We start from the raw sequence: 22,905 nt of genomic DNA, 5'->3' as shown, positions 1-22,905 counted from the left end.
AACACAAAGTTATTATTAATACTTATCTACTTTGTGTTACTTTGAGGCATAAATGAAAAAAGAAAAAAAAACTAGTACATAGAACATTGTTATTATTATTATTTTAATTTAAAAAATTGTTTATTATCAACTGAGTGATAGTTTACATGGGAGAACATTGGCTTTACACCATCGCTTCATTGCAATGATTACAATCTCCTCCGTGCATCATCATTCAACTTTATTTGCTTCCATTCCCTCTTTTTCTTTTTTGGGGGGGTGTAGGGGTTGGGAGATGTACACAAAAACACTCAGGAACATATAATAATTTAAACAACCAAAGGTCACATTCTGTAAGTCTGTCTCTTGGCCACCAGAACCCAGTCCCTCTCTTTCCATGAGTCCAGAGTTCTCAGCTGCTCCCTCTCTTCATGTCCTCATCTCTGCCTCCATCTCTGGTGTCACTGCTTCGCTGTATAGGGTCCTACATTCCACTTGTGCTCTTCTCCCTTGATAGTCCTAGGGTCCTCTGTTTCTAAACTGTATGATTAAGTACTCCCCTGTTTTTGTTACAAAACTTCTACCTTTACTGTGCATTTCTATTTGTATCTCCAATGATTGTTCAGCTTTACCTGAACACTCTAGGACTGGCTGGGCATTTTCTCCTTTTTTTTCTGATTTTTCTTTGTTTTTTAAAAAACCTCTGGGTATGTGTTTATTAAATAACCATTTGTTGAGGGCCTACTATGTGCTGTGGCATTTGTTGAATGAATGAATGCAGAATAAGAATGAATGGTATGAAAGATGCCAAGCACCTTAGGCTTGGTGGTAGTTAGAGGCTGAAAAACCACATAGTATTAATACTTTAAAAACCCCTGCCTTTGAGTTGATTCCGACTCATACAGTGTTGGAAACCCTATGGGGCAGTTCTACTGTGTGCTGTAGGGCTGATGTGAGTCGGAAGCCTCTCGATGGCAGTGGGTAAATATGCCTGCTGGAATTTCTGGGCAGTGGAAACACGCTCTGCAGCCAACAGAAAGTGTGGAGGAAGAAAAACTTCACAATTTACTTCCAAAAACTCAGCCATTGAAATCCCTATGAAGTACAGATCTACTCTGACATATATAGGGTTACCATGAGTAGGCATCAACTTGACAACAACCTATAAAGTAGATACTTTTATTGTCCTTGTTTTCTGCATGAAAAAGTATAGACTAAAAAACCTTGATTCAAGTCTACGCAGTTGCACTCTGAACCCCTATACTATGCACCCTGCTTCCTGAGTGTCCGCCAGAGACCAGGCAGCCATAATGGAAACATCTGGAAGACAGAGTTGGTGTCAGTAACCTAGTTTTATGCTTTATGAACTAGTTGTCTTGCCAGAAACACCAGTAACTATTTTAAGAAGAAAGCCAAGATATATAAAGTAAGCCATTATTAATAAATTTCATTTCCTTTCTACCTTTTCCTTACTTTTGACCTGTTATCTATCTCTTAGTTCACCTCCTTGACAAGAAGGTGTTGAATATATCCTCAAGGAAACAATATGTAACTGTTTGTGGAAATAAGATTTGAAGCCACATTAATACCTGAAAACGGCGGCTAGTCTTTGAGGGACCACAAGAAAGTGGATTCCCCAAAACCAGGTAGTTGAGAAGAAGCTCATTGCAGGGAGTCGTCCCTCCTGAGAGCTTGTGTGCCACAGGAGGGCACCAGAGACCCAGAGCATGGATGCTGCCGCCCAGTCCTTCCTACTTGTATTCCTGCCTGTGCTCTCCTACCCTGTATATTCACTCAGATACATCAAGCTCATAACGGAGAACCCCCAGAACTCATATTGTCTCTTTATAATGGCCTCTGATTAAATAATGAGGTCTGACGTTAGAGTCACCAGACTTCTTGGCTCTGCTTTGAAACATGTCACATTTGTAACAAATTAGAAAAGATGGAAGTTGTGCTTGGGACACTGAGCTGTTCTGGGATGGACCATGGACTCTTTTGCTCCCATTCCTCCTCTTTCTCTTGCTTCCAACCAACATACTTTGACAATGTTGATCCCAACTGATCTTTAATAATGTTGGTGGAGATAAGAGTGGAAGCCTTATGATTACCCCAGGATGGGCTGATTAGAGAGAAGCTAGGGATCTTTCAGCAGAATCCTAGCCTAACACTCTCTTCTCTCTCCATTTGAAGTTAAATGAACTAGTGGTGGGAGACACCAGCGGGAAACTGTCTGTGTATAAGAATGATGACAGCCGGCCATGGCTCACCTGTTCCTGCCAGGGAATGGTTAGTATTCAACTCATTGGGTCTTGAGGTGGGAAGAGATCCCTTCTGTCCAGGGGCTGTACCAATCCAGAAGTACACTCACGTGTCCTAACTCACTGACTGGTCTGCCCAGCCACTGCTTCCAAAATAAATAATTTCAGGCAGGGATACCCCTAGGCAGTGAGTGTTTTTCCATTGGGTCCCTTGACCCTACAAGCTTGGGTTATTTTGTTTTCTGTTGTGGAGCCTTGGACTTTATGGAAACTGTCCAAGGTTGCCTGATCTTACAAAGTCTAGTAGAAAATGGGGACAATCGTTTGAATAAGTCTGGATTCTATAATCTGCATACATTACACGTAGACTTTTTGTCTTATCTGTTTGCTCTGAAGCCACATTGTGTTAACAACCTCAGGTCTTCATGTTGCTGTCTAGGTAAACGGAACTGACTTGATCGATGTGGACTATCAGTGCTGGTCATATGACACAAGTTTTCAGAGGTGGATGGTGATTAGATAACCTTCTCACTGTCTCCCAGGAATTAGGGAGTAACTGGTCTACCACAGAGTATCTCCCTGAGCCTCTTTTTCTTCTCTTGCAGCTGACTTGCGTTGGTGTTGGAGATGTATGTAATAAAGGGAAGGTAAGAACTCTAGGGGGCCTTGCATCTTTAATAATAGCTAGCACTCCAAGCCCTTATCTTGATCCTTCTCCCAAGGTGGAAATCAACCTAGAGCTAAGGACTTCAGCCCTAATCTTTAAGCTGACTATCAGGCTTGAGCCCAAACTTCCTTCCATCTCATCTCTTCTTTACCTCCCTCACACATAGAACCTGGTTGTGGCAGTGAGTGCTGAAGGCTGGTTCCACTTGTTTGACCTGACACCTGCCAAGGCCCTGGATGCCTCTGGGCACCATGAAACCCTAATAGGAGAGGAGCAACGTCCAGTCTTCAAGCAGCACATCCCTGCCAACACTAAGGTCATGCTGATCAGCGACATTGGTGGGCATGACTGTCTTTTGTAGGTAGTGTCAGGGCGGTAGGAGTCAATGGGTAAAAGAACAGATCCCAAGGAATTGTAGGGATCTGGGCGAGTCAGTATTTGTTTCTGTGTTTTTTTATATTTATTGTGGCGTTAGCACTGGGATTATATTTTCAGTGAAAAAAACAGACAGAATTGCTGTCCTCTTGTAGCTTATTAGAAGGAGACAGAAAATCGGTTTAGTAAAAATGCTAAATAGTTTACGAGCAGGCAGTACATGCTATAGAGTAAAGTAAAGCACAGAAGAGACTCTAGAGTGTTGAAGTAGAAGTGTGCTTGTGTGTTAAGTGCCGTCAAATTGGTTCCGACCCACAGCGACCCAGTATAGGGTTTTTAAGGAGCAGCTGGTAAGCTTGAACCACCTACCCTGTGGTTCAAACCAACTTTACAGTCCAGCACATTAACCTGCAGCGCTACACCAGGACTCCTGAAAGAGAAGTTGATGTTGTTGTTGTTCTGTACCATGGAGTCGGTTCCGACTCATTGCGACCCTGTAAAGGGTTTTCGAGGCTGTAAATCTTTACAGGAGCAGAAAGCCTCATCTGTCTCCTGCGGAACAGCTGGTAGTTTCAAACTGCTGAACATGAGAATAACAGCCCAATTCGTAACCACTGTTGTTGTAAAGTGCCATCGAGTCGATTCCGACCCATAGCGACCCTGTAAGGGTTTTCAAGGAGCAGCTGGTGAGCTTGAACCGTCAACCTTGTAGTTCAAACGGCTTTGCAGTCTGACGCATTAACCCACAGCGTCACAGCCTGATTCATAACCACTAGGGGAGTAGCAATTTTAAATGGAGTTGTCAGGGGATCCTCACTGAGAAGGTGACATTTCATCAAATGTTGAAGGAGGTAAAGGAAATGGGCCATACAGAAGTCAGACTGATATTTAGGCCAGACACTGTCTCTAAGGGAGTGGGTGGTATGGGATGAATTGAGATTCTTGAGTAGTGTATCTGAGAAAAGTCCTAGAAAAGAAGTGACAAGACCTGCAGAAAAAGGGGTAAAGTATTCTTAAAAACATTAAAAGCATTAAAAACAGCAGGAGAGCAAGTACCAGACTCGAAAGGAGTGAGGTGGACCGCATAGTGTTACACTGGATAGAAATACCAACAGTGGTGATGTGATCACAGATTTGGCTCCAAAACAGTGTTGTTTTATGCACCCACAGATGGAGATGGGTGTTGCGAGCTGGTGGTAGGTTACACAGATCGTGTAGTGCGGGCTTTCCGTTGGGAAGATCTGGGTGAGGGCACTGAACATCTCACAGGACAACTGGTATCCCTCAAGAAATGGATGCTGGAAGGTCAGGTGAGAGGCTGAACTTAGAGGGTGGGCAAGAAGACCTTCAAGAGGAGGCTGTGGGAGAGCAGGCATAGGATAAGGTGCAGGTAGAAAGAAAGGGAAATTATCTTGTTGAGAAGAGATCCAAGAAATATATTTTTGAATCAAGGTCTTAAGAGAAATGTCTAGTGATAGGCACAGAGGAAGGACACTGGACTAAGAATCAGTGTGGTGGGTGGGATTTGGACTGTTTGGTGGCGTGAATCCCATTTGGGGTATACACAGATTGCCTATGTGGAAAGGAGAGTGCCAGGGAGGAACCCTCTAATTCTGGACTCTGCCAGGAGCCCTGTTCCCAGAACCCTGCAACAATCTCTGCATCCCTTTGACATCACTTGTTCCTGGTGTAGGTGGATAGTCTCTCAGTGACTCCAGGGCCCCTGGGTGTTCCTGAACTGATGGTATCTCAGCCAGGCTGTGCTTATGCGATTCTCCTGTGCACCTGGAACAAGGACACTGGATCCTCTACTACCTCTGAAGGGACCACAGAGGGGAGCAGGTATGGGGGCGTTCAGGTTGTGGATGGTGTAAGGGTACATGAAAGCAAGATGGGTTCCAGATGGCACTTGGTAGTGAAATGGGCCTGCCGTCAACAGAACTTCTTCATCTAGGTCTCAGCCCCATGAAGGATCCAGAGAATCCTAGGTTTTAACCTTTTAGCTCCTGAAAGAAAGTCCAAGCTCCTTATCAGGCGGCCCCCATGCCTCTCTTTTCCACTGGTTGCATGAGTCAGATGGGGTTAGCGGTAGGTTTCTAAGCTGACTCATATCCCAGAAGTCCTTACTGAGGTAGGAGGCCACTGAAGTCCTGGAGCACTAAGCTCCCTTGGTCTCCCACTTAGCCCATGCCCTGCTGCCCACAGGGAGCCCCCTTCTGTCCGAGATGTAGTGCTGCATCAGACATCTGGCCGCATCCACAACAAGAATGTCTCTACTCATCTCATTGGCAGTATCAAACAAGGTGAAGGTGGGGGTGGGAGCAAAGGAGGGAGCCGAGGGACAGAAGTTAGTTCTAGGGAGGAGATAGAGGGCCTTCCTCTCATATCTATCCCTGTCCCTCCCTCCCTACTGGAGGCCGCCACTTGTCTTCTATACGCTTACCCTGCTCCTTCATAGTTTTCTTCTTCTGGTCCTTGTGTCACATCTACAGGACACAGCCCTGAGAGTGGCGGCTCTGGCCTCTTTGCCCTCTGCACCCTGGATGGTGAGTTCCCTGGGCTGGCTCTATGGGGCAGTGCTGGGGTGAGGATGGGAAATTACACGCCTATAGGGTCTAATCAGGGTTTTGGTCCTGTGCACCTCCTGCCTTTTCCCTTACAGGGACATTGAAGCTTATGGAAGAAGCAGATAAACTGTTGTGGTCAGTGCAGGTGGATCATCAGCTTTTTGCCCTAGAAAAATTAGATGTCACGGTGAGTGAAAAACCAGGAGAAGGGGAACATTTTTGTCTTCCCTTATGGAGAAGTTAGATTTAAATCAGGCCAGTTTCACATCAACAGTTAATTCTCAGCCTTCATATTAAGTGTCTTTATTGTTGTTAATTACCATCGAGTAGGCTGTGACTCCCGCAAGCTTGTATATAACAGAACAAACTGTTACCCAGTCCTGTGCCGGTCCCATGAGCCTTGATATGTTTGAGCCCACTGTTGCGGCTGTTGTACCAATCAGTCTCACTGAGGGTTTTCCTCATTTTCATTGACCCTCTACTTTACCAACATGTTTCTTTGTTGTTGTTGTTAAGTGCCATAGAGTCATTTCTGACCCATAGTGACCCTGTACAGGGTTTCCGAGGAGCAGCTGGTGAGTTCAACTGCCAGCCTTACAGTTCAAACGGCTTTGCAGTCTGGCGCATTAACCCCCAGTGCCACAGATTTGACACTGAACATAAATGACCAAAGTCCAGATGAACTAGGGGATGACATCAAGGACTTCATACTTAAAAAAAGCAAAAGGTCATTAAAAAGACAGAAAAGGGTGAAAAAGACCAAAATGGATGTTAGAAGAGACTCTTGAACCTTGCGTAGCTAAAGCAAAAGGAAGAAATGATAAAGAAAAAGAACTGGACAAGTTTTCAAAGGGCGGCTGGAGACTACAGAGTATTATAATAAAATGTGCAAAGACCTAAAGTTAGAAAACCAAGAACACACTCAGCATTTCACAAGCTGAAAGAACTGAAGAAGAAACTCAAGCCTTGAGTTACACTACTGAAAGATTTTATGGGTAAAAACATGAACAATGCTGGAAAGCATCAAAAGAAAATGGAAGGAATACAGTTACTGTACCAAAAAATATTGGTTGATGTTTAACCATTGTAGGAAATAGCAGATGATCAAGTAAATCCAAACTGTACCAAAAGCCTTGGCAAAGAAAGAAACAAACAAGGAATGCCAATTGGGATGTTTCAACATCATCTTTCCAAGAAATATGCAAGACAAGCCGCCTTGCCATCCAACTGGAAGAGATTCATATACATGCCTGTTCCAAAGAAAGGTGGCTATAGATTGGAAATTATCAAACATTGTTGTTAATATCACGTGTAGTTAAAATTATGCTGAAGATCATCCAAAAACAGTTGCAACAGAACGTCAACAGGGAATTGCCAGAAATTTAAATCAGATTCAAAAGAGGATGCAGAATGTCAGATGGATCTTGGCTGAAAGCAGAAAATATAGAACTATGTGTACTTGTTTTTTTTGTTAATTGTGCAAAGGTATTCAACTATGGATAATAACAAGTTATGAATAACATGGCAAAGAATGGAAATTCTAAAACATTTAATTGTGTTCATGCAGAACCTGTCCACAGACCAAGAAGCAATCATTTGAACAGAACAAGGGGATACTGTGTGGAAATTTAAAATTAGGAAAACTGCATTGGGGTTGTATCTTTTCACCATACTTATTCCATCTGTATGCTGAGCAAATAATCTGAGAAACTGGACTATATGAAGAAGAACAAAGCACCAGGACTGGAAGGAAGCCCATTAACCTAGAATATGTAGGTGACACAACCTTGCTTGTTGAAAATGAGGAAAACTTGAAGCACTTACTGATGATGATCAAAGAATACAGCCTTCAGTATGGATTACATTTGAGTGTAAAGAAAACAAAAATCCTAACCACTGGATCAATAAACATCATGGTAAAAGGGGAAGACTGAAGGTCACTAGGATTTCATTTTACTTGGATCCACAGTTCATACCCACGGAAGCAGCAGTCAAGAAATCAAATGTATTGCATTGGGAAAATCTGCTGCAAAAGACCTCTTTAAATTATTTTTTTTTTTTTTTTAAACCCAACACATGTCATCTTGAGGACTAACTGTGCCTGACCCAAGCCATGATATTTTCAGTCACTTTGTGTGCATGTGAAAGCTGAACAATGAATAAGTAAGATGGAAGAAAAATTGTTGCATTTGAATCATAGTGTTGGTAGAGACTATTGAATATATCCTAGACTGTCAGAAGAATAAACACATCTGTGTTGGATTAAGTATAGCCAAAAATGTTCCTCAGAAGTGAGCATGGCAAGACTTCATTTCATGTACTTTAGACATGTTATCAGGGGGACCAGTCCCTGGAGAAAGACATCAAACTTAGTAAAGTAGAGGGTCAGTGAAAAAGAGAAAGACCTATGTTGGAAAGGTCACTGTCTTGAGGGCACCTAATAACAACTAATCAAACTGGAGTGAGTTTTTTCCCCTTATTCCACATTGCTTAATACTATACTAGATTGAACTACAAGGTCAGCAGTTCAAGCTCATCAGCTACTCCTTGAGAACATTATACAGAGTCGCTATGGGTCGGAACTGACTCAATGGCGCTCAACAACAAGAAATCAGAACTCATTTGACAGCATCCAAGAATATTGTGGGAGTGCCGTGGCTCCATGCACTGTGTACTGGACTGAGGTACACAAAGTCTGTGGTTTAAGCCCACCAGCCACTCCACAGGAGACAAGATAAGGTTTTCTGCTCTCACAGAGATTTAAAGTCCTGGAAACCCTGTACAGTGTTGCCATGAGTTGGATCCAACTCGAAGGCACTTAACAACAACAACAAAGAATATTAGTCTAATACCTTTCAGCAGAAGTAATAGTCTTAAAGAGAAACAGACTGCTGTAAATGAATTATTAGTACCAATTCTAGCTGTGTATTTTATTTATTTATTTTTCTTTTCCTTATGTAAGTCCCCTTTAATAGGATTTTGGTCCCGGAATTGGCAGATGGGGGCTATACTCTATACTGTCATTGTACCTATTTGATGACTTAGGAGAAGAGATTTCAACTTTGAAGTCAGGTAAAACTGACATGGATTGAATCCTGATTTTGCTACTTCTTAGATGATAGGCCTTAGGCAGGTGACTGTTTCTGTAAGTTGCAGTGTCCTGAGCACAAAATTTCCTACTGCATAGGATAGTTGTCAGCATTATGTTCAGGTGGCTCATGTGGCAGTCCCACTTGGTGCCTGGCACATGGGAGACACTCAGTGAATGGTTGTTTTCTTTCCCAGCTCCCTGTTTGCCTCTCAGAGTTCAATCTACAGCCTTTGCTTCGTCCAGCCACATCGTTAGATTCCTTTCTGAAACAGCTCCTTGTCACTCTGGCATCCCTGTCTCTGGCCTTTTTCAGGGCAATGGACGTGAGGAGGTAGTTGCATGCGCCTGGGATGGACAGACGTATATTATTGATCACAACCGCACCGTAGTCCGCTTCCAAGTGGATGAAAATATTCGAGCCTTCTGTGCAGGTGGGACACTTGCCCCTTTAGCTGCTCAACCACATTTGTTTCCCTACTCTCAAAATGACCCTTACTTTAAGTTTTCATAAACAAATTAGTTCCATAGCTCTTTGTTGTTCTATTTGAGGGTGGTGGGTGGATATGAAATCATCAACTTTGCAGGTTTAAATATTAAGTAAAAGACAGTAAGATCTCCATCTCCAAATATTTGTAAGGCTGGGATGAGTTCTTATCTATCTATTTAGAATGTGTTGAAGACATTGGAAAACTCATTCCTGTCTGAACATGTCAGACCTCTGTAAAGAAAATTCTCCCAGAGCATTCTTTTTTTTTTTCCGGATCTAGGTTCCCTCTTGAAAACTTGCAAGCCAGTCACTTCTTGCCTTTGTAGCCCCCCTACTTTGGGTAGCCAATGTACAAGTTGCCTATCTGTGTCTGCTCTGTGTATGGAGGGGGTGGGAATGATCCTTGCTGTTAAGATTTGTTTCCTGTTTTAAGCTACTGTATCCATAGGTGTAGGTCAAGTTCATCAAATTGTATCATATTACTCTTTTTTTCCTCTTCTTTCTTCTTCTAGTTGAACTCTGATCATCAATTCATTGAAGCCAGGTCAAGTGGGTATTATCTGCAAATGTAGGTGTTCTTGTACATGTGCCCTCTCTTCTTATCCACTGGATGCTTCACTCTCCACTCTAGTCCTCTCTGTGGTTATATCACTGACTCTGGTCTCAAGAGTCCCCAGGTCTTGCCACACTGCTGGCCAACCAGGTCTCTACCCGGGTTCACAGAAGTCTATTGAACATTGTAGGGCTTAGCTCGCAACTTCATTGCTGTTTTTCCCTCACTTCCCCTTATCGGTGACGAATGTGGTCACTAATCAGAGCGTGTATTCCCCTTGAGTCTTAGTCTTGGAAGGGGATTTACCCTGAGAGGACCCGACCACTTGCCTTGATGTCTCCTAGGCGAGCAACTTGCTTTTTCTTGTAGTAATCAGTCGGTGTGCCTATATTGTTTTGTATTTTTCCTGTCTAGAAGTATCTTCTGTTCTTCTAGCCGTCCTAGAGCATTGTTAATAGCTCCAAATTGGGGATCTTGGGAAGCATCATTAATTCTTTTGGGTGACTAGGAGTCCTGCTGTTGCACTGCGGGCTAATGGGCTACGAGATTGGTTTGAACCACAAGGTTGGCAGTTCAAGCTCACCAGCTACTCCTTAGAAACCGTATACAGGGTCGCATGAGTTGGAACTGACTCAAAGGCACCTAACGACAATAACAGGGACATCTTTGGGTACTAAATTGATTGACTAGTTGTTGCTCCACTGACCTGAAAGGTTACTATGCCTTTGAAGAAGGGATTGACACCGAAGAGAAGTCTTAGTTTCACCTTTGCTAATCAAATCCTTAGACTAGCAAAATTGCCCTTCATTTATTCCAGTTATATTAAAAAAATTAGTTGCCATCAAGTCAACTTTGATTCTTAGTGACCCCACATGTATCAGACTAGAAGAGTGCTCCATAGGGTTATCTTTCTTTTGTTTTTTTTATTTTTTTAACTTTTATTGTGAACTGGATGTAGGTTCACAAAGGAAATAGTTTTCCATTCAACGACTCACACACATTTTGTTTCATCTTATTGATTGCAACCGCTACAATGTAACATCACTCACTCCACTTCCTTCCTATATATCGGGTTTAAATTCCTTCTGCTTACTCCAAACCCTTCTGAACTTTGTCCTTGGATAAGTACTGTCCTTTTGACCGCCAATGGTTGACTAGTCTAAGGTGTGCATACCATTTTAGTGTTACTGTTCCTCTTATAGACCTGTCTGTTTTTTTACTTAAAATTTAGCCATTGGAGTGAGTTCATTTCCAGACCTGTAGGGTGATTAAGGGCCATGGTTTTAGGAGTTTTACCAGTGTATATTCAATCAATAAGCCTGGTCCTTCTTATGATTTTGAGTTCTCCGTAGGGTTTCCCATGACTAGTTTTTCAAAAGTTGATTGCCAGGCCTTTCTTCTGAAGCGCCTCGGTGTAGACCTTTTGGTTGGCAACTGAGCTCATTATCGTTTTGCACCACCCAGGGTTATTATTTCCAGGGGTATTATTAGATGGACTAATCCACAAATACTACCGTTTTAGATGCTACTCTGCCTTGTTTTTGTTGCTGAGGTTTTTCTATATGTGAACAAATAGATATAGCAGACTGTTTTACCTTTTTTTACCGAGTTCCCAACAGAATAAATATAAAGAGGCTTTATTTTTTGCTTGTTAGTGTGGGAGGGTAGAAACCGCTGACTCTAATGCCTGTATCTTGTTTCCCCCTCCCCTCCCACCATTGATTTTGGAACTTGTTGACCTTCATCTCACCACCCACCTCTCCCAGGCTTGTATGCCTGCAAAGAGGGCCGCAACAGCCCCTGCCTCGTGTACGTCACATTCAACCAGAAGATCTATGTGTACTGGGAGGTGCAGCTGGAACGGATGGAGTCCACCAATCTGCTGAAACTGCTGGAGGCTGAGCCAGAATACCGGGGCCTGCTGCAGGAGCTGGGTGTGGGTGAGTCCCAGGAAGCTGCAGGGGCTGGAGAAGCCCTGTGACCCTAGTGCCCAGGAAAGCTACAGCCTCTCAACTGCTCCTTTTTTGACCTACAGATCCTGATGACCTCCCTGCCACCTGTGCCTTGCTTCACCAAACACTGTACCATCCAGACAAGCCACAGCAGTGTGCTCCCTCCAGCCCCCAGGATCCTACCTAGCTAGACTTGCCTGATGCTTGGTTGATAAAGGATCCTTCTGAGCCCCTCCTCTCAAGGTATCCATGGTCCTGACAGGTTAGGGAATACACATTACACAGGGGCAGGATTTGATTTTGGGCATGGAAGAGGGGTGACAACCCTAGGGTGACTGTGACTATAGTCTTTTTTGGTGAAAGTACACAAGATCACCCTCAGCCCAGCTCCTTGTGCATTGCACTCATCAGACAGCAGGGCCAGATCTCCACTCTCACTGTGTAAAGAACAGACCTGTTTGCGAGGAGGGAGACCCAGTGTTTCATGTGGCCCCAACACGCCTAAGGAAAGCATGCTTCAGGGCCAGGGGAACAGTGGGAGGAAGGGCTGTACCTATCCCAAGCTCCATCTCTCATAGCACAACTCCTAGTTGTTGACATTCGTAATGATCACAAGAATGGCAAACTAGTTCTTTAGCTACTTTTGTTTTTGAGGGACTGTTCAGGACATTTTTGTTGTTGTTGTTGTTCAGGACATTTAATAACCTGACTCTTGCTTCTGTTCCTAGCAGCCTTAGGATGATTTTCCTCAGTTTATCAAAAGAAACTGGGTCAGTGCTTTCTCATTTTGCCATATTCTTCAAGCACTGTGGAACTTCATAGGTCTTGCTTCCATTTCCCCACCAGCCACTTTCCCAAAAAAACACCTTATTATCTATAATTCAATAGTCATTTAAAATCTGATGCAGGTGTCTGACCCAGACCACAAGCAGAACACTATCCTCAACCACTGACGTCCTCCTGCTCCTGATTCTCTGTGCTCGTGGCCAGCATTTTTTAAGTGAAATAGAACAGAATAAAAGAGAATAGAAAATATCGGCATGCCTTGGTCAAAGTATTGGTTTGTGATTTTTGTTGTTAAATGCCGTCGAGTCCATTCCAACCCACAGCGACCCTGTATAGGGTTTCCAAGGAGTGACTGGTGAGTCTGAACTGCCAACCTTGGGGTTCAAACTGACATTATGGTCCAGCACATTATCCTGCAGCACCACACCAGGACTCCCACAATATGGGTAAGTATTAATGTGTGTGTGTGTGTGAGAGAGAGAGAGAGAGAGAGAGAGAGAGAGCGAGTCCATGAATACATGTGTAGTGAGTGCAATGTAAAATTTCTTTCCTACGGTGAGTTATAGTCAAAAGGGTTTGAAAGTCATCACTGTAAATTATACTGACCCCAGTCAGATGGGTCAACCAGGCGAAGAGCTCACATTCCTATTTCCTGTTTGTAAGGACCTTAGGCTGGGGTTACAGGGCAGTTATCATTCAACACCTCAGAAGAAGACATCAGCGTAAAGAAACAAGCTTTATTCAAGTGGAGAAGCAGCTGAGCTAAGGGTCCGCCATTGGGCCTGGGGTCTGCGGTTATAGAAGCGGCAGGAGGCAGACAGAGAAAGGAAGAGGACAAGACCCAGGAAAGGAGAAGTCATGGATCAAGGCAGTGAGAGAGAAGGACCCTTTACAATTTTGAGGCCAGAGTAGTCATACACCTGTGGTAAGTGAGCTCCTATACCTTTCTTTTGAGGGCAGGGGAGTTACTGAGAAAGGCAAAGTGTCACCGGCAGCCTCCTGGTCCCAGAGGCGTAGTGATGGAGGGACTAAAGGGGAACTTGCCCCGGACCTGACTCCAAGGGGTTGCCTGCTGAGGCTGGCTGGTAAATCATTCCTCCCACCACCACTCCACAAACTTAGAGATTGCCCCTCACTTCACCTCTTCCTGGTTCTTCTCTAATGTACCCCAAGTTCAAGATTTTGCTTTCAGCAGAAGATTCTCAGTTCCTGGCCCAGGGTTCAGGTTAGCTACACCGCCATCTTCCTCTACCCCTGATTCATAACTTGAGTGACTCAAACCAACTAGAAAGACACTCAGGGGTCTGGCTTCTTGAGGTTTGGATCCCTCTCTTCCCAGGAAAACCAAAAGAGCCTCTTTGTCGTCTTACTTGGGCTCAGAGCCTGGCAGAGGGATTGGAAGCCACTGATTCCAGGTTAGGGCAAACTCAAGTTCAAGGACCAGAGGTGAGGGATAAGTAAGACGACCTCGTGCAGTGGCTGTCTCTAGCACTAAGAATACTGGCAAGGTTAAACCTGAGTACTGACACCCCACCAACCTGTCACCTCGAAAGGGCTGTTTCATACAGGCCTCCCAAAGTAGTACAGAAAGCAAGTAAAAAGGGGCCAGTATCTGGAATATTAAAAGTAAATATTAGAAATACAACAAAGGTTCTGCACTGAGTAATCAGTCACTGACTTTGGAGACATTTGCGACCTCAGAGAAGGAGCTAATAAAAGAGCATTCAGCCTTCTAAGCTAAACACTCTTCTACCGATTCACCTTCTGTGTTGTGCTGAAATATCTGCTTATCACTTCTTCCCCCACTCACCTGTGAGCCGATATGTGCAGAATCAGAAAGGTAGGCACCAGAAGGATCAGGGACCCAGGAAGTAAGGGCAGCCTAGTGGTGTCAGGAGTGGAGTTGGAGGACAGCAGTTGGCTGTAGCCTTTGACTCAGACTAGTTCCTATCATGCCAAGGACCAAGCTTGGGGCCCCATTATGCTTATGTCCCTTTCTGCAGTTTGGATTTAGCTTTGCTTTCTTCTTGAGGGAGGACAGGACCATGGGATTGATCAGGAGCCGACTAGTGAAAACTCCTGGAGGAAGAGAGCAGTTGCTGCAGAAGCAGAGAGGAAGGTGGCCGATGGGAGAAATAGGACAGTGGGAGTCAGGGGTAATATAAGGGACAGACACAGTAGTCCCCAGCTACCTGGTTCTAGGAATGCCCCATTCCCCACATAGCTCTTCCCCAAAGACAGGTATTTTCCCCCTGGGGACTGACTGGGACAGCAGTCACTGGCCAGGATCTTGGTACAAAGGCAGGAAGGGCAGCTCTGGAAATGGGGCTTTCAGCCGCAGCACTCCACGCTCCAGGTCGATGCAGCTCTGTGTGGAGAGGACAGTGTGAGAGAGGCTCTTTTTGTTCCCTCTCCCATTTCCCACAGATTCCATCGGCTTTTTGTTCTCCTTGCCCCCAGCTCGGTCCAGGATGGGACTCCGATCTCTATTTTCACTTGTAGGCAAATAAGTAGGCTCTAAGGAAGGACTCCTGGTGTGGCACTGGAAGATCAGCACTGGACTGTGAACCACAAGATCAGCAGTTCAGACCCACCAGCTGCTCCTTGGAAACTATACAGGGTTGCTCTGAGTCAGAACAGACTCAACAGCACTTCACTACAGCAACAAGAAGGAAGGAGCCCTGGTCATACAGTGGTTGAAGTGCTTGGCTGCTAACTGAAAGGTCTGTAATGTAATTCTATTATAGTCACTCTGGGAAAAAGATGTGGCAATATGCTTCTGCAAAGAAGCCCTAAAGGACCATTCCACTCTGCCCTATATTGTGCATCACAGGCAATTGAAACGCACACAACAAGGAAGCAAATTGGAAGCTAGGGCTCCTGCCTTCCAGCGTCAGCCTTTCTCCTTAGAACCTGCTCTGTACTCCCACACCTGCACCTGTTTTCCCAACATTTTGAGTCAAGCTCCTGCTTGCATCCTGCTTACCTTGAGAGATAGCAGCGTCTGCAGTCCAAGGCAGAATTCAGGACTTTCGACATCTGCAGGAACCATTTGGAAACAGAAGAAATTGGAGGGCGCCCAGTGGTCCCTGCTCCCCACCTCTCAGCAGTCACTCTTTCTCTGCCTGTCCCATACCCCAGGTCTGAGAATACTGGCACAGAGACCGAGGAGAATCAGAGACTCCGTGGGAACACCTTGTCTAGTACTGTCGGGCTAAAAGGCATCCTTTCTGCCTTTGCCCCACTTAGGAGAGGAAGGTAGAACAGGAAAGACAACAGGCTGTTCTTGAAGGGAGGACTTACCTACTACCTGGGCTGAGCATGCCACAGTCTCCTGCCCTAGCTGTAGCTCCAGCTGTTCCACCTGGGCTGGAGGTCCAGGTGCCAGGTCCCCACCTGGGGATTTAAGGACCCGCTTCTCTAACCTGTGGTTGGGAAATACGGTTATGCACAGCATCCCTCCCTTCACCCCATTAATTAGCAGGTGTCCCTCCCCACCATGCTGTGGGTTCTCATCCAGTCCCTGCTCTCCACCCACCCCATGGGATCTAAATTCTTGTCTCCCTGCCAGAACTTCTTGTCTGCATTTTTTTAAAACTACCATCTCTGTGGAGGTGTATTTCATATACCACAAAATTCACTCTTTTCAAATGTACAGTTCATTGTTTTGGGTTTTTTTCCCATTGTTTCTTTGAAATTCAGTTTTTTAAAAAAGTTTTTATTGTGAATTGAGAGATAGTTTACATGGGAGAACATTGGTTTTACATTCATCATTTCATTGCAATGATTACAATGTCCTCCGTGCACCGTCATTCAACAGTATTTGCATCCATTTCCTCTGTTTTTTGTTTTTGTTTTGGGATGTACACAAAAACACTCAGGAATATATAATCATTTAAACAACCAAAGGGCACATTCTGCAAGCCTGCCTCCTGGCCACAGCCTTTCCCTTTCCATGAGTCTAGAGTCCTCAGCTGCTCTATTTCTCCATGTCCTCATCTCTGTCTCCATCTCTGGTGTTGCCACTTCTCTGGATAGGGTCCCACATTCTGCTTGTGCTCTTCTCCCTTGATGGTCCTGGATTGTAAGATTAACTACTCCCCCCTTTTTGTTACAGAACTTCTACTTTACTGTTGTGACAGTCGCAATTTGTCATGATAACAGTTACACACTATTGAATCATAAGAATCTTATCCCCATGTCTTTTCATCAGATCTGCCTAGACAAGATGAGAACTATTCAGTTAGGTTTCTGCCTTCCCCCCTACACTCTGAAACTATACTCCCTCTTGAAAACTCGTAATCCAGTCACTTCGTGCCTTTATAGCCCCCAAATTAGCCAATGTCTAAGTTGCCTGTCCCTATCAGCCCTGTATACAGAGGGGACAGTTCATTGTCTTTTAATATATTTACAGTGTTATCCTCACTATAGGAGCTCTGGTAGCGTAGTGGTTATGAATCGGGCTGCGAACCACAAGGTCAGCAGTTCGAAACTACCAGTGGTTCCGCGGGAGAAAGATGAGGCTATCTGCTCCTGTAAAGATGTACAGCCTCAGAAACCCTGTACAGGGTCACTGTGGGTTGGAACCGACTCGACAGCACTTAACAACAGCAACAACATCCTCACTATCTCATTTCAAAACGTTTTCATCACCTGAAAAAGAAACCCAATACCTCACCCACTGGTTGGAGCCACACTCTTACCCCAGGCGACTGAGACATCCAGCAGAGATTTGATTGTACTGTGTGCCTGTGTTCACTGCCACTCTCAGCAGCTGGTCCTGGCACTGAGAAAGGGGTTGTGGAGGACTCAGTGAGTTCCAGGAAAATGGATGGGGTTTGGAGTTTCAATTTTCCCAGCCTTTTCATGATTTCCTTTTAGAAAAACAGGTTGAAGATCCCGGAATACTTACTAACTGCCATGTATTGAATTGTGCCTCCTATGCCCCCCATCCCCAAATGTGTCAACTTGGCTGAGCCATGATTCTCAATAGTTTGGCAGTTATGTAATCAATCACCTTGCCCCCTGCCCCCCTTAATGTGATCTGACGTAATTATCCTGTATGTTATAAATCTTCACTTCTATGATATTAAGTTCTGATGAGGTGCTGTAGGATAACCACTGTACTGATAACCACAAGGTTGGCTGTTCAAATCCACCAGGCTCCTTGGTGATCTCCTATGTAGATTACAGTCTAGGAAACCCTATGGGGCAGTTTCACTTTGACCTATGGAGTTACAATGAATTGGAATCAAAGCAAAGCCACACAAGAATAACATGGTAGAAAGTTCTAAGCTGTGAGAGGGTTGTGATTCAAAACTATAGAGTTTGAGAAGGAGGAAAGAATATTTCCAAAGAAATCAGAAAAGGTTTCAAGGAGGTGTTAGCATCTGAGCTGGGCCTTCAAAGGTTAGGTAGGATGTGGTCATACAATGACTGGCGAGCAAAAAGGGCTCTCTCTAGGCAGAGGAAACTGAGCAAGATAGTGGTAGAAGAGCAATGGGCATTTATTGGGAATAGTGCAATAGTGGCTGAGTGCTTCTGTGGCTTCAGAAATGAAAACCTGACTTCTCTGGAAGAACTGCATTAGCCATACGTGCACACACCATTCATATATGTAGAGCACACTCAAGTCTCATTCACTTTTAAATGAGCAAGTAGTGGTACTGATGATAGCTGGACTTGTACAGAGGGAAGATAGATTGAGGCAGAAAGTAAAGAAGATAAAAGTAGTTGCATTGATGATTATCCCATGTATTTCAGAATACAACTGCACTTCAACAGGGAGATTGCCAGAGCTTTCTTCTGAGGCTCTGCTGGATACATTTGAACCATCAACCTTCCCGTTAGTACCCGATCACATAACCATTTGTACTACCCAGTTGTCTTCAAGTTGACTCTGACTCATGGTGACCCCCATATGTATCAAAGTAGAGCTGCTCTCTGTAAGGTTTTCTGTGGTTGATCTTTTGGAAATAGATGATCAGGTCTTTCTTTTGAGGCACTTCTGGATGGACTCAAACCTCCAACCTTTCAGTTAGCAACTGAGTGTGTTAACCATTTGCATTAATTACCCAGGGTCTCCAAAGTAGACATTAAGTGCTACTGAGTCAGTTCCGACTCATAGCAACCCTATGTACAACAGAAGAAATGCCGCCCAGTCCTCTATCATCCTCATGATTGCTATGTTTGAGACCATTGTTGCATCCACTGTATCACTCCATCTCCTTTAGGGTCTGAAGACCCCATTTTTATTTAGATAAGGAGTCCTGGTATGGTGCTATGTGATAAAGCACTGGACCACAAAGTCGACTTGAACCATAAGGTCAGCAGTGCAAACTCACCAGCATTTAACAGATTAGGGAATGAGGTTTTCTCCTCCCTCACCACCAGGGGGAGAAAGAGTGGATAAGGTAAACAAACCAGTGCAGGCAGAGCGGGAGTTGGAGCCCAGGGAGATCGCTCACCTTGCAATTGACAAGAAGGACCGGAATCTCTGTTGTCCAGGTCTCCTTGCTGTTCTGGTCTTGTGTTAGGGCCTGTGTTAGGGGAGACTCACCCTGAAGCTGACTCTGGTTTCCCGCCATCAGGCGCCTTTGGATCACGCTGTGTGGCTGCTGGCTCAGGCACAAAACAAAGGGGTAAATGAGTCTAAACCTAAAGTGTCCAGGTTGCTCTTCCCAGGCCCACCCCATTCCTGAGTCTCATGGGGGTAAGAAAGGGACAGGAACCTGCAAAGACACAAGGAACCCAGCAATTGGACAATTAAAGTCAAGTGAACCCCAGAATCAAATCATGCTATTTTTCTAGGACCTCAATAGATGGCTCAACAACAAACTAGTGGGAGAATAACGGTCCATGTTAGACTGCCCTGTTGGATGGAGGGACTTTTCAGGAACTAGTGTAGTATGCTTGGGGGAAATTTTGTCTCAAATATACATTTTTGACTAGGAGTTTTGTTTTTCCCTTTGTTGCCTCATCCTTCAATGGGCATCAGACCCCAGGGTTGCTGGTGTCATGAAAAGAAGTCAAAGTCTTTAAAACTAGGATGTTGGATGCTCTCCCTCACTTTCAAACACCAGTGCCCTGTCCAGTGACTCCCTAAGTTCTGCCATTTTTGCCTCCTGTGTTTAGAGTCCATCCCTCCTTTCTATTATGTACTATCTTTATTCAGGCCTCACCATAGCTGTCCTGGACCACTGGCATGTCTTCCTATGTGGTCTCCATGTTCTCCCTATACTATTGCTGTCAAAACCTCCAAAATCAGTTATATAATACCCTTGCTACTCTAAATGTGGTCTTCAGATCAGCAGTTTGAACATCACTTGGAAGCCTGTTAGAAATGCAGAATCTTGGGCATTATCCCAGGCCTAAGGAATCAGAGATTTCATTTTAACATGATCCCCAGGGGATTCAAGTGCATATCAAATCACTGAAGTAAAACTTAGAACTATGTCAATCCTCTGTTTAAAAATCCATCAAAGTTCTGTCTCCCCACTGTATACATTAGAGAGTCCAAACTTCGTAAAGTGAACCGCAGCTTAGAGCGAGCTGCTGCCATCTGAATCTTGAGCCTCGTTATCTGCCCAGCAATTCTGCTGTTGTATTGCTCCAGGTCAGCACCAAGCTGTTTCTTTGCTCCATGTCTTTGCTCCAGCTCACTCGGCTCCCTGAAACTCCTCTCTCTTACTCTTCTCTAGGTCAGACTGGAATAATGTGGGATTTCCCGGGGAACTTTGTAATTATTGTAGGACTGACCTCTTCATATTCCTTCCCCTACACTCCTGGGGTGGTGCTGTAGGATTAGCACTGGGCTGCTAACTGTAAGGTCAGCGGTTCAAACCCACCAGCCTCTCCTTGGAGACCCTGTACAACAGTAACACACACACCAAGCTGATTTGGGGCTCCTTCTCTCTGCCGCTTCATCATACTTTTCATCAATGTTGTTTATGGCTTCCATTCCCCCATTAGCCTAGAGAACCCTTGAGGTCAGGTGTTGTGTCTCATTCATTGTTAGATCCCAGGGCCTCACTCAGCATATATGAGGGAAAATGCAATTAAAAGATCATGCAATTTTTCCATGAACATTGTGAAGCCCCCTCATATTAGGCGCTCACTGAACATTTGCTGAAAAAAAATGAACATAGCCCTCGAGTCTTTGCACATTCTTTTTCACCTGCCCCCTCTCCCAGGGAGCCTGGGATTGTTTTCATACCCTTGGCTTAAGGAGTCCCCTGAGACTACTCTTCGTCAGCAAGGCTGCCAGCAAGAGACACAGGTCTGGGAACAGGGCTTCGAGTTCTGGGACAGGCCTGAGAGACCAACTATCCTACATCTCCTCCCACCTTTCCCATAGATGGATGCTTGGCTTCAAACCCTCTCCCACCACTGTGCAGCTTGTACCAGGAAAGGAGACTCAGAGTCTTCCCAGTCTGTTGTGGCTTTACTCCCAAAGCCACTGGAGGTAACTATTAGGAGTCCTGAAGCAGAGCAGGGAGCTGAAAAGCCCAGAATTTTCTCAACAGAAGGCTAGACCTGCCTCCATTTCTGTGCCGTTCTCTCATGGCAATGTTAAAAGAGTTTCATCATCTGGAGCCAAATAAAAGGGATCCCCAAATGGTAGAGGCTGTGAGGTCCCCACCACACGGAGTCCAAGAACTTGCTTCCCTGTTCTATGCCTGTTTTTCAGTTGTACTTGCCATGTTTGCAGGGGAGATAGAGGGGGACACACCCCTGGGAGTTCTCTGAGTAGAGATCGCACTCAAATCACTTCTCTTTGTGGCGGCCTGGATTCTGGGCTGGGGGGCACTTGACTGGGAGAAGTATGGAAAGGTAGGGCTAGGTCAGGAAAAACAGAGAGGGGCTGGGTTTGCCTCCACATTCCCAGAGAGAAGTGACAGCTCAGGAGAAGTCTCTGCTGAGACCCCTCCCCAGGCCCTGACCAGATGTGAGAGAGCGCACACAGTGCTCTGAGGCTTTCTTGGAAGACCTTCCTCTCCTTTGGTCAGCTTGAGGGATCGTTGTCCACATTGTATATAATGCGTCCCATCAGCCAGGCATAGTTTTAAGTGCTTTGTATAGGTTGGTTCACATAACTCCCACAACAACCCTTTAAGGTAGATACTGTCAACTTGATCTTCATTTAACAGGTGACGAAACTAACTCACAGAGATGTAAAGTACATTGCCTAAGTTAGTAAGTAGCAAAGGCAGGATCTGAATCCAAGCGATGTGACTCTTAACTGCTGCCTATCAGAGAGGAACGGCTGTAGGTTCCCTGACCCACCTGCTTTTCCTCCTGATCTCCTCTGATGGACAGAGTTGCTGGATGGAGGCAGAAGGAAAGGTCTTCCAACTAAGAGGGAGGAAGTGGGGCACAGGTAGACCAGGTGGCCCAGGTCAAGAGACATGATATTTAATGTTCTTAAGTATCTTAAGACATGATAGTTAATACTAAGATGGAAACCCAAAGCGCTCTAATTTTCTGAGGGGAAAATGCAAATGAATGGATAGATTGGGTATGAGAAAATCAAGAGTTTGGAGAGAGGAACACCACCACCCTACACTGAGCCATCATCACCCTCCATCCCCTCCCAGCCTTAATTGACTGCCCCAGTAGGTTGCTGTGTTCCTCTAAAACTACTCTTAAATAACAAAGCTCCTCACCCTTGTTAAAGGTAAAGGTGAGGAAGCTAAGTGAAGAGCATAAGGTCCCTCAGAGCCACCAAGTCAGGAAACACCACCAAAGAAGAGCCTGAGAAGGGTTGAGGCGAAGCCCTGCAAGTTGAAGAGAATCTCAGCATTACTATACTCAGTAAGAGAGGGGAACCCTGGAGGTTTGGGGTCTGCCCTTTATGATTCTCTCACCCCCTCCTCAGGATCTAGGAAGCAGAGAGAAAGGACTGGGGGACTTTCTTGGGGACAGGGAGGGAAGGGATTGCCTCACCAAGTCCTTGGAGGTGCCCAGCCTCTTGAGACTGTCCAGGGGGAGCAGGTCGGCAGAGTCCTTGTGCAGGAATTGGGTAGCCTGTTTGAGCCGGCGCTCTTGGCTCAGGTGGGCTCGGTTCTGAAGCTCAGCCTCCTGTCTCCTCACATCGGTGTCTCTCTCATCCTTCCTAGCCACCTGCCTGGTGCTCATGGCCACTCTGGGGAAGAGAAGTGTAGATGGAGGCTTCTGAGTGGTCTTCC

At 45.1% G+C, this 22,905-nt stretch overlaps 2 protein-coding genes across 2 annotated transcripts in view; one reads left to right on the top strand and one right to left on the bottom strand.

The window, feature by feature from the left end:
• ITFG2 (integrin alpha FG-GAP repeat containing 2) overlaps window positions 1-12,357 on the top strand; it is an 18,911-nt gene extending 6,554 nt beyond the window's left edge. The window contains exons 2-12 of the mRNA XM_006862695.1: window positions 2,173-2,268; window positions 2,846-2,887; window positions 3,074-3,245; window positions 4,453-4,592; window positions 4,976-5,124; window positions 5,488-5,585; window positions 5,775-5,828; window positions 5,945-6,036; window positions 9,254-9,371; window positions 11,747-11,920; window positions 12,016-12,357. Of these exons, the coding sequence (XP_006862757.1) occupies window positions 2,173-2,268; window positions 2,846-2,887; window positions 3,074-3,245; window positions 4,453-4,592; window positions 4,976-5,124; window positions 5,488-5,585; window positions 5,775-5,828; window positions 5,945-6,036; window positions 9,254-9,371; window positions 11,747-11,920; window positions 12,016-12,119 (1,239 nt within the window). The 3' untranslated portion in view covers window positions 12,120-12,357. The remainder of the gene's footprint in view (window positions 1-2,172; window positions 2,269-2,845; window positions 2,888-3,073; window positions 3,246-4,452; window positions 4,593-4,975; window positions 5,125-5,487; window positions 5,586-5,774; window positions 5,829-5,944; window positions 6,037-9,253; window positions 9,372-11,746; window positions 11,921-12,015) is intronic.
• Window positions 12,358-14,993: 2,636 nt separating this feature from the next.
• NRIP2 (nuclear receptor interacting protein 2) lies at window positions 14,994-22,855 on the bottom strand. The gene is made up of 6 exons (XM_006862694.1): window positions 22,664-22,855; window positions 19,186-19,335; window positions 17,422-17,504; window positions 16,022-16,143; window positions 15,705-15,757; window positions 14,994-15,086 (listed from the first exon to the last, which is right to left on the bottom strand). The coding sequence occupies exons 1-6, from the start codon at window positions 22,853-22,855 to the stop codon at window positions 14,994-14,996; spliced, it is 693 nt and encodes a 230-aa protein (XP_006862756.1).
• Window positions 22,856-22,905: the final 50 nt, after the last annotated feature.

The sequence above is a fragment of the Chrysochloris asiatica genome, unplaced genomic scaffold (genome assembly GCF_000296735.1).
Source record: "Chrysochloris asiatica unplaced genomic scaffold, ChrAsi1.0 scaffold00050, whole genome shotgun sequence".
NCBI classification, from domain to species: Eukaryota; Metazoa; Chordata; class Mammalia; order Afrosoricida; family Chrysochloridae; genus Chrysochloris; species Chrysochloris asiatica.
The sequence above is the reverse complement of the archived record's forward strand: the minus strand, read 5'-3'. Positions and strand labels throughout refer to the sequence as shown.